The sequence below is a fragment of the Rhopalosiphum maidis genome, chromosome 1 (assembly GCF_003676215.2).
Source record: "Rhopalosiphum maidis isolate BTI-1 chromosome 1, ASM367621v3, whole genome shotgun sequence".
Lineage (NCBI taxonomy): Eukaryota > Metazoa > Arthropoda > Insecta > Hemiptera > Aphididae > Rhopalosiphum > Rhopalosiphum maidis.
In genome coordinates, this window is record NC_040877.1 from 63,901,002 (window position 1) to 63,913,126 (window position 12,125).

General features: G+C 25.9%; 2 protein-coding genes across 2 annotated transcripts; one reads left to right on the forward strand and one right to left on the reverse strand.

Annotated features, from left to right (window-relative positions):
- Positions 1-4,736: 4,736 nt before the first annotated feature.
- Positions 4,737-8,668, forward strand: LOC113560745 (KICSTOR complex protein kaptin-like). Its single transcript, XM_026966800.1, has 9 exons — positions 4,737-5,101; positions 5,158-5,240; positions 5,912-6,079; positions 6,623-6,783; positions 6,853-7,022; positions 7,490-7,586; positions 7,652-7,787; positions 7,868-8,023; positions 8,451-8,668. Exons 1-9 carry the CDS (start codon positions 4,900-4,902, stop codon positions 8,499-8,501), a joined length of 1,224 nt encoding a protein of 407 aa, XP_026822601.1. The 5' UTR covers positions 4,737-4,899; the 3' UTR covers positions 8,502-8,668.
- Positions 8,669-10,765: 2,097 nt separating this feature from the next.
- Positions 10,766-11,974, reverse strand: LOC113560747 (polyprenol reductase). The gene has a single exon (XM_026966801.1). The coding sequence runs from the start codon at positions 11,802-11,804 to the stop codon at positions 10,884-10,886; it is 921 nt and encodes a 306-aa protein (XP_026822602.1). The 5' UTR covers positions 11,805-11,974; the 3' UTR covers positions 10,766-10,883.
- Between the last annotated feature and the right edge of the window lie 151 nt (positions 11,975-12,125).

A 12,125-nucleotide genomic window follows, 5' to 3' on the forward strand; every position in this document is an offset into this window, starting at 1 on the left:
ATCTGCAAAAATCAGTGCTGAATTCGCAGATTTATAAATTTAATTAAACTAAATTCGGCTCAAACGGTTATGGTACATATATTTATAGTTAGGCGTCATAAAAAAATGTAATTTTTTCAACAGCTTTATACGCGTGAGTTATCGTTTGCGTTTATACTCTGAATGCTAAAATTGTAATATATATATATATATACATAAAAAACGCTTGAACGAATTTGAACGTTTCAGGTTGTTTCAGAAGACTTATTGAGTACCTACGTGTAATGAACAAAAATTGCCAAATCGAGAAAAACGATTGTAGGAATGAAAAAAAAATAATAACAAAAAAAAAATGAGTAAATCTTTTTGGAACCAAACCCCTTTGCGTTGCCCGACCCTACCCCGATCGCTTTCGCATTTAATTCACCGCAAAATAAGTGTTCACACCATTTATAAATATATACATGGCGTTTCGACCTGGAAAAAGGGGTTGGTCGCTATACGAGTACAACGTACCACCAAGAGGGTGTGGAAGATTAAACGTAATAGAAATAAACCCAGACAAGGCGATCCAAATTTTTTTCCTCAAAATCTACATACGTCTTACATATTATTATAATGTTATATTATACTCACAAACCCGACGGCTGTATAAACGTATATAATACCCATTCGATTGTCTCCCACAATACGACAGTACAAAAAAAAAAAATACATATCATACTTCTCATTTATTTGAGAATGATTAATATAATACTACATTAGCATTGCAGAGGTACATAAATCTAACCCCTCCTATGTATAGAATACATATAGTATTCACTATTTCTGTATAGGTACACGATTGTCGTTCGGCTTACTGCCTACTGGATAACGATTTTTTTTCACAAACTACTTTGTTGCGTTCATCACTATTATTATATTTAATAAAATTCTACGATGAAATATCACAACGCCTCTTTGAAATCGCTATTCTATTGTATGTGTAGGGGACGATAATTCGCAAATCTGATATTTTCACATACACACACACAAATAAAAACGTTAGAAAAGGAAATACATTTTACGTCTTTAATATAATATACAGAGAACACAACATTATTAAACAACCCCGGGTAAGCACCTACAAAATAAATACCAAACTTAATTCTTTTATAATTTTTTTTATTTATTTATTTACACTCAATCAGCCCAGTGGAAGAATACAAAGAGCTCCTAAAGATATACATAGACGCTTTTAAGACATGTGAGGAAGGAGTGGATATCGCTATAATATCCCAAAACAAAAACATAGCGTATAAACAATCAAATAAATGCTTAGTTTTCACAGCAGAAACCATGGATATTTTATAAACAATAAATTAAATATTGAGAAGTATATTATAATTACGTTATCCTAAGCAACTGTTAGAGAACAATGAACAGCATAAAAAACAATACAAACTCAATGACATGGCAATTTTTACATAAAATAAATTAAACAAATCCAGAACCAAATCAAAACATATTTCACTCATATGGGAAACCTGATAATAAAGGTAATAAAATTGCTGAAAAATATGCCAAATAGCGAAAATAACCTGCACAAACTCATACTTTTTAGATCAAATTTAAATTATTTAATTTAAAAAATACTATAAAATATAAAAACCCTATTATGATAGCAATATTACAGCTTTAGTAAATGGCAAAACTTGAACTTTAAACGAAACGAAAAAATTATTCTAAACCATCAACTAATAAAATACACCAGACTTATTATCCCATAGATATCTTATACAACTAAGGGTGAAGCACCCATTTATGCGAAACCTGTGGTACCAGGCTTATAAAAAAATAAATCCTAACCGAATTCTAAAGGTTTCATTAGGACCAACACAATTTTAAAATACCCAAAAACCTATTATACAATAATATTGTCTGTTAAACAACGTACTTAAATTCTAATAAATTCAATTAGATTACATAAGATATCTAAAAAATTATTATACACGTGTATTAATAACGAAGCAATAAGTATAATACAAACATATTCCTCCGCGACTACGCATTTTTGAATGATATACTCAAGTACAGTCCAATACAATACAACTATAGTACATTTTTTCGTGTGATTACATACTTAACTGATCATTTTCACAACAATGAAGAAAGTAGGTATTTAATCTGTGGATAATTGCGTATACTTATAATATATAGACTACGTTGGTGTCTAATTAATGTCAATGCTGTCGTCTATAATATGGCACGTGCCACGTATATAGTTGATCGTCTAAAATGTAGTAATCGAGCATGTTGTAACTTTTTATTGAAATAAAAATAAAACACAATAATATATAGTTACAATTTTGGTTTTACAGATATTGAAATATTATTTTAAGACACCAGGAAAACCTTACAGGACTCACGACAGCGGTATAGTGTAGTTAAAATGCCTATCTGGGACGCCGTGTTACATTTAATGAAATGCATATTATTAAATTATATATTATAAATAAACTTAAAAAAAATGTTCCCTAATATCTATAAGGAGAGGTTTAAATTAATTAAATATTAAAAAATAAGAAGCTTATACGACAGACGTCAGACACGTTTTTATATGTTCAATAACAGTATAATGATAGTACTTGTAACCTTATGTACTCAAACAAACATCAAGAAATGTGATTTTCAGAGTTTTAGATGTATTAATAAACATATCACGAGAAAACACGCAAATAATTATATAATGTAAATTGTGGTAATTGTGAAATAGTTTTTTAAATATAATATTTGACGTTTATACAATTATATTTTGGTCGACCTATTTTCGTAGGTTCAACCATGTTTACAACATTTTTCTCGAATCGCAATGATAAATAATATTATAAATTTAAACATACATGTTTTCCATCATTTGACCTTATATAAAATGCTTATACGAAATGGTGAAATGTATTGAATTCGATTTCCGAGCAGAGCGACGAAACTGTAAAAGTTTTGTGGCGATGATTATTTTTGTTGTTGTCAAAAAAACACTTTGGTTATATATAATACAAACAGTCTTTCTATTCTGTCAATGATTTATTTATATATAAATAAATTACGGATGGTGTACGCTTTTCATGAAACATAAGAAGAAAACTATAGGATAACTTTTAGTAATTTAGTAATTTCGAGTATAAAACAGTATGGTCACTCTATGCATTGCAGTCCACCTCGAGATTTCACAATACTTATTAACTGATATTTTAATAATACACCCACGTATTATATGCGCACAATAAAAATAGATATATCTTAATTAATTGTAACAAAATGTTTTGAGAACGGTGATTCTAATGATGACAATTACCGACAATAGTTCAGCATGATTATAACATTATAAATAAAATCTGGCAAAAAGGTACTCTTATGAATTATCATAAAATACGGATGGTATTTTATTATGCAGGTGTACTAGACACAGCACACACGCGACTATAAAGATTTAGGTAATAGTATATATGTAGAGGAAAAGTAATGCTAACGCAGTCCCCCTCATGTGATGGATGTCGGTAGTTCAAAAACGAAAAAATATGATTCTAAATGGGGTGGTAAAACAGTGACAAAAATCTATTCATGAAATGCGCAACTACTGTTCTACATCCCTCTTCAAAAGAAAAAAATGTACACACTCGTGTCTCGTATAAAATTTCAGTATCCCAGATTATATAGAATCTATAAAATATGTACAACTTTTGTAGGTATTAAAAACTATATTGTAATCAAAATTGTATAAGTGGCGTTAAAAAGTAAATAACCTCAAAGATTTATGCACCATAATAGTGCCACTATTTAATTTTAGTTTATTTTTACTACAAAATAATACCAATTAACTATATTCAACTAATAACATTAAATATATAATTGCACATTTGCAATTACATTTAATATCTGCTTATCTAGCAACTAGCAGGTATACTTAACTAAAATTATATTATACATTAATAAACAAGTCAACTATAAAATGCTTACACTATTGTGTACAACACGAATAAATAATAATACATACATTTGTAAAGGCCTAATTTTAATATACATAGCTTTTAAGTGGGCTAAACATAATCAATAGTTTAAATTATGTAATGATAATAATTAAATAATAATAATCGGTAAATATACTGCCACGTAACTGGAAAATATAAAGATGAAACGTTTAAAATATAATTATTATGTGGGTAAATTAAACATATATTATACATAACGTAGGCGATTATCTCTAATCCAAAATGAGCTTGAATCGGTTATTTTAGTGATTTTATTTTTCAATTACACTTTTATGTTTGTTTATAATCAACCAAGTATTAATTACTAATTAATTTACAAAATATAAGACTATACGTGCAATAATAATGCAACAGATTTATGGGGAGGGCTTCCATGGAGTCTAGACCCTTCCTCAGATCAATATAATTTTTATATATTATTTTTCAAGACCACTCCCAGGAAAAAAAAATTGAAAATCCGCCACTGAAAATAGGTACCTACTACCTATAAATAAAGTTAATAATAACATTACAGTAAAAATTTAGCAATTTACATTATAACTGCGCACTCTATACGATTCATTCGGTACTACGAAACATCTTTGACTGTTATTTTTTACGATGCATAGATCACGCTACCTCACGATTCATTGATAAAACACGAATTAAGGTATCTTAATTCGTGATAAAAAAAACCAACTGATGGAATTGGGACTTATCACTATTAAATTATTTTAGATACATATTGTTATTTACATTCGTTTGACGTTATAGCACAAGCCATAAATGCACATTCGAAAGTCGCAACGAGTGCCGTCGGACCTGTTTATCTGTAGACGTGTCGTTTTATATACATTTTATAAAAACGAGTACAAACAATTTGTGTATCAAGTCTTGAGGAAAATTAAAGAAAATGGATGGATTAGTACAGTCGGTAGTGTACGACACATCGTGCCCTGCGAATATTTATTCAGCAACAATAATGCGTAAAGTCGACGGAGACCAAAAGATTGTTATGATCGCTTCAAAAAAAGACATGATTACTCTGGAGTCGAAAATAGTAGACAATAAGGTCGAAACTTATATTGTAGAACTCAATTTTTCTAATATTCCAAGTGAGTATACTAGAAAAATAGATTTTCACTATCTCATTGTTTGAACTATTTTAAAGGTAATGCTGAAATCATTTCTATACACTGCATTAACAGATGCAAAGAGTATGATGATTTTGTTTTTGGAATAACGTTTGCATTGGTATGTACTTTTTAAAATAATACTTTGAATTTAATTATTAAAGGTATCAATTACAACCTATAAGGTTAATTAGTTTATAAAATAGTTGTATTATTTTTATTCAGGTCTATTCTTAAATTTTAAGTTTCTTATAAAATATATTTGATATCTAACCTAACCTTTTAATATATATATATATATTTATATCATTGAATTATAATTTCTTTAGAGTTATTATAATGTACTTAATTGTCATCCATCTTACAAATCACATATCATAATGTTAGTACTTATTATCTTTGATTCAAATTTACAATTGCCTAGTAATTTTTTTTAAATGCTCTTTTTATATATAAATATTGTTTAAAATTATCATTTTGTAAAATCAGGAAAATTCTATAATATTAATTAAACATTTAAATATATTTATCTGGACAATTTGTTTTGAGAATTTATTATATATGAAAGAAAATAAAACTACTTAAATATTTATAATACATAAATTGTGTAGGTTTTGAAATGCATAGAAAAAATTTTGTTTTTTTTATTTAAAGACCGACAGAAAATAGAAGTTTTAGGATATTATGCAATACTTTAATAAACACAAAAGGTAGTTTAGTGGTTTAGAAATAACAATACTTGTGATTATATCATTAATCATTATTTTGTAATTAATATGTATTATGTTCTAGATTATAGAAAACGAAGATCCTGAAACAGCTGAAACATACTTAAATATATACTCAGGATTTCCTGGTTCATCATTAGAAGCTATAATGGAAAATTGTGAAACACTTCAATTGGATTTTGTTCCATTTCAATTGAACCATGCCATTTATATGTCGGAAACACAAAAAAATGTAAATTACTATTAAATTTTTATTTAACTTTAAAGTTTATAGTTGTTACAAAACTGAATTTAAGTATTTTGTTATTTAAGACAAATACTTATAAACCTCTAGTAAGTCTAGTGGTGTATTGTTGAATTAATGCATTTAAAAATATTTTTCACAATTTCATTGAATACATCAACAATTCAATGATTTAAATTGGTTAAAAACTAATATGCAATACTTGATGATCATCAAAGATGTTAAAATTCAAAAATAAAAACTTGCAATAAAAATCTTTTTACACCAAAATTGATTATTTTGTAGAAGATTTAGTGACTGAAGATGACTATATTTTTATCTAGTGCATACCCATAAAATAATGGTTTCGTTACAGGGATTTATGCAAACAAATTATGGATATTATACTCTATCAACTCTCCAATTTGGCAATATATTATTGTGAACTCATGTATCTAATATTTTATTTTTATATTAAACAACAACATACTTGCTATGAGCTTAATTAAACCTTCTAAAGTAACAAATAATAACCAAATTCATAACATTTAGGGCATGTGGCTGTTATCAGGAAGTGATGGAAAAATACACGCTTATAAGAATGAACAACATATTGTTGAAAAAAGAATTGAGGATTATTTTATTGAATTTGAAGATACAAAAGACTCCATTGTTCTGTGTTTTGGTACCAAATCATTTAGTAACTACAAAAAGTAAATTATTAACTTTTAAATTAAATTTTCCAAATTTAATAACATAATCTCAATCATTTATATTTTTAGAAGAATGTCATATTATGGATGTGAAACAGGATATTCAATGTTCTCAATTGTAGATTCGGAAAAAAATCAGATACTACGTTGTTTTTCAGAACGTTATGAATCACCAATAACAGTCATGCAATTGTTTAACATACACAAAAAAACTGTTGACATTGACAATATTCCTTCAGGTGCTTTAAAAAAATATATATTTACAATAGAACCTTGATAGTATAGCCCATCTATAATCTGTAAAGCACATTAATCCATTATTAGTAACTTGTCCAAATTCCTGGAACACAATAAACTTATGAATCAAATGTATCTATTACAATTTTGTTATTTAAAATTTTTTCCACCACTCTACGCTTGCTATACCATGTCTATTATTCACTTTTGTTTTTAAATTAAAGGTGAGACTACTAAGAAAAAAAAACAGATTATTTTCTCATTAATAACATTTTACAATAAATTAAATTTTTAATCAGAATCAATAAATAAAGTTAATGGAACAAAATGTATTGGTCATTAAGTACCCTAGAAATACATCCAGTAATCTGGACAAGACTTGGTCTGATTTTGTGCTGACTATCAAGGTTCTATTGTACTTTATCAAATAACTACATTTATTAATATTATTTATGTACAATTTTAATAGTTGAAGATGATTTCATAGCAGATTGTGATACTGTAAATGAAAAAGAACAAATCTGTTTACTAGTAGGAAGTGCAATTGAAAGTGCTGTTGTATATATGCAAGTACTGATAACTTAGGTGTATAAAATAAAATTATGTTTTAAATTTATCATGTTTGTTTAAGGAATGTGTTGGAAAATAATTTAAGAAATGCAATTACGTTAACTGATAGTAATAGGCACCAAGCTATTGTATGTGCTTTAATCACAGATGTAAATTTTGATTCCAAAAATGAAATACTACTTGGAACTTACGGAAATGTAATTGATATTAAACATACATTAAAATAACTAATATTAAAATTATATATAATAAAATTGCGTAATACTTTTTGTTTTAGTATATTTTAAATTATGTCTATGAAAATAACAATTGGGTGGAACAACAACAATTTGATATGAGGGACTCTGTTTATACAATTTGTTACTTAGATATAGTTGGCGAAGGAGTGAATGATGTAGTTGTAATGAGCGAGAGAGGAATACATATTTTAAAAGTAAGTTATCTATTGTAAATAATAATATTACATAAGAACATGGAACTTTGGTTTTGATTTATTTTTTATACCATAGTTAAAATAATTCTAACTAATGAAAATTTATTAATATATTAAAATATTAATTTTAATGCTAAAACTTGAGGACAATTAATGTATTTTATTATTTTTACCTATTGATACTTTGTAAAAAAACCAAACTATACTTTTTTTAGTACACAAAAACACAAGGTTTAACCACCAAAACTTGTTGGTTTTATCAGTTTAAATGAAAAATACAGATATCTCCTTAAACTGAATGAAATATAGTCATCTATATTTTTATATGTTAATATTCATTAATATATTAATAATTTTAATTAAAAATTATAAGTTACCTTTGTCATTACTTATTGTATAATGATGTATTTAATTATTTTTGTTGCAGCATGAACCTAGGTATATAGTTGAAGTACTAAAAAATCGTTTAAAACTATAGAAAGTTGAAGAAAACTGAAGGTATTACTGAAATTATAAATTGGTGGTTATTTAATTTTTATTACACAGTCAATATATGATACCTTTATAATGAATTTAAAGATAATATATTAAATTGTATATTTGATTTAAGAATGATTCACAAATAAATGTCGCATTACCATGTTATTTATTTTTACCACAATTATTTCCAAGGTAGCTAAAAATGTACACCATAAATTAATAATTTCTGAATATATATTATTAAATAAAAATATTTTCAAAACATAAACAACTCACTTGTACCTTGACTAGATTTTATACATTTTACACTATGTAATAAAATAACTAATAAGTATTTTAAATAGTTTTTCTAAGTTTTCTTTCTATTATGTATATTAAGTATATTAAACACCACTTTGGTTCTGTTCTAAATGTATGTTTTTAAAATTTTAAATAAAACAAAAATATCTAAGATATCATTTGATAGTAAGGTAGAAAACCTTTTACTACATTTTTTTATAGAAATAGTTGAAAATAGTTTTAAGCAGACTTTCCAATTACTAGTTCTTGGATGAAATGCTGCTCAAGTACTAAAGCCATACATATTCCATGTTCTATGATACATAATTAAACTTTTAATAATAATAACTGTTAAGAATAAAATATATTAAGTGTGAAATCTAATCAGATATCATATTTATTTTTTTCAAGTTGTTATTATAACTATTTAAAATTGTCAAAGAAATAAAGCAAGATTTTTTTTATCATAACCTTTTGAAGTACAGATTTTGAAAAAAGTTGTAAATAATACAAACATTTGAAAATTATTTTTTAGGTGAAAATATAAAATTTTTAGTATTTATATCTAAAGTTTGGAAATTTAATAAAGGTTGTTCATTGTTGTTTAATACTAAAACAAAAAAAAAAATATAACACATTTTTTTTATACAAAAATCATAGTTAACATTTGGACTGAATTAGATATTAAAACAAAGAATTTTAATAATTTTGTTTCGAATCATAAATACTTTTGGCGAGGACTTGAAACTTATGTATATTATCATATTTTATATACGAAAAAAAAATTCAAAATATTTAGATTAATTTAAAGCAATTGCCTATTTATACCACAAATCTATTCATACCCTACTATAGTAAAGCTGTATTAACACTATTTTAATTTCTAGTGCACGGTTATAGATAGAACAAAAATTCTAGTTAATTGTCCATTTACAACCATTAAATACTACTAATATAATTAATACAATGTTTTTGAAAAATTTAATTGACCTACCATAGAAAAATAAATTACTTTAATAGCAATATCATAAAATATACTTATTAGTATAGGCTAATTGCTGATAGACTATCTTCACTCAGAATCATTTTTTGTATGTAATGAATAATGATGTATCATTGAATTCAAATTGTACACATACATTACAATGACTTTCTCAATGACAAGGAACATATAGTATCTACTTGACTCCATTTTAGAACTAAGACCACAAACATGTTTAAATAATTTTTTTAGCATCGGGTTCGAACTTTTTATTGTCATAATCGTTTATGGCTAATGGTCCAGACATGATTGGTGCATATTTAGTTCCCTCACAATTTTTAAAACCTGCCTTAAATGTTTAGATTAATGAGTTATAAAAGTAAATAAATCACATGTACATAATATTACAAGTTACAACACAATATAAATAGGTGATATCTAGCAGAGCACAATATAATATGAACATTTGTACTTCAGCATTTTTATGTAATTTGCTTGTATCAGTTATATTATATAATGTTCGGTAGATAATTTTAAATTTATAAAATATATAGAAAATCACAGGATTGATCAGCTTTAAAGATAAAATCGGATAATTAATTTTTTATTTTATTTTTATGAGCAAGTATTTAATAATAATATCAATTTATGACGTGTATATATATATATACAAAATAGGTTATAACTTTTTTTTTCCAAATTGTTTTATTTTCAAATAAAAAAAACATACATCATAAATACAACTTATAATATGTAGTCTTTACAAAAAAGCTCTTGTGTGTTTTAAAATAAATATAATATATTTGACTTTTGAGCAAAAATAATGTAATAATCGGGGTAATAATGTATAAAAAATAATCATCCACAAGTAAAGTAATATTGAACAAATTTAAAATTTAAGCAATAACAATATTTAACATAAATAAAAGAAATACAATTAGTAGCACCATAAAATAAATTCCTAATGAAAAAAAAAAAAAACACTAACTCAATATAAATATGAATTTCTTTTTGTATAAATAATATAAATGGATGTATTATTAATAAATAACTAAACTAACTAGAATAATTCAACTAATAAATAACAAAAGTGTAAATTAAAATCAATTCTTAATCCTCTTACAATATGTATGGAATGAATGCACATCTTTCTTTTGGGTACATTTTGAATTTTGATTGATACCACCAATGATTAAGCATTGCAGATTCACACTGATTACTCAATACCCAAAAAAAAATGTAAGGCCAAATCTGACTTCCCCAAAGCATAATGTATATAGCCATATATATAAGCATTTCACAAAACAAATGAGGACAAGATATTTTGTCAAATAAACCACCAGTTGGAATTTTGTGTTCATATGTTATAACTTTTCCTTCTTTATTTGTTCTCAAATTAACCAAACTTACATTTGCCAAATATTGTTGTTGGAAAGCCCAAAGAAAAATAATAATTCCAATAATCAGTCTAATGTTTATATCATTAATTAAGAAGTAGGATAGATGATCAACAGAAAGTGAGGTAAAAGGTGATGGTGCTTCAGCTAATATGGCTGCTATACAGCCAAAATAGTGTATGTAACCAATGGCATAATGAGAAATATTAATTTTTGAATTTGAAAAAATACTTAAATAATGGGTTTCATAAAAACGCTTCCAGCATTGAATTAGCATACAGAACATGGCAACAGTAGCAGCAGTTGCATTGTATGAAGTTCGTCGATTCTTTAGAGCTACTATGTCCAGAAAATATGTGATGAATCCAGGAATAGGCATTTTGAATACAAAAGCTAATATTACTAATACAAATCCAAGTGTTGACCAAACAGCAGCAAATACATAAAAATGTTTGAACCAATTTTTTGGTACTTCCAAGTAGTTGACCAAAAAATGTTTCTTTTCACTTGAAAATTTACCATACCTAAACGTTTGCACTATAGATACCGGTAACTTAGATTCAATTAAATTAATTAAAACACTTAATATGACAATTGAAAATGCCATAAAGGCAAAAATAATCTTTAAAAAAGAAACATCCATATTGATTGACTAAAACACGTATACTAAACCAAATAGGTTAATATTCAAAAGAGAAAAGAGAAACTTTCCATAAATACGTTTCCATAATTACGTTTACAGTTAGCTAATGTTTTCATGTATGATTTACAGTTATTTTTCAAAAATGTTTATAAGTGGGAAAATTTGATAAATTATCACCTGTTTTCTGCCTTTCACAAATACTGTACACGTGTCTCTTGATTGTTAAAATCCTTTTGCATTACAAGTTCGCACTGATTTATGCACAAAAGTACAGAATACATTTAAAATTAACTTGTATACAATAAAAAAAAATTGCAACTC

What these genes read in the sequence shown, in the direction of transcription:
- LOC113560745 (XM_026966800.1), top strand. Translation starts at nt 4,900, where the DNA reads ATGGATGGATTAGTACAGTCGGTAGTGTACGACACATCGTGCCCTGCG. An exon ending in TGTCGGAAACACAAAAAAAT is followed by an intron (nt 6,080 to 6,622) that starts GTAAATTACTAT and finishes CATAACATTTAG; the next exon opens with GGCATGTGGCTGTTATCAGG. An exon ending in GAAAGTGCTGTTGTATATAT is followed by an intron (nt 7,587 to 7,651) that starts GCAAGTACTGAT and finishes TGTTTGTTTAAG; the next exon opens with GAATGTGTTGGAAAATAATT.
- LOC113560747 (XM_026966801.1), bottom strand. Translation starts at nt 11,804, where the DNA reads ATGGATGTTTCTTTTTTAAAGATTATTTTTGCCTTTATGGCATTTTCA.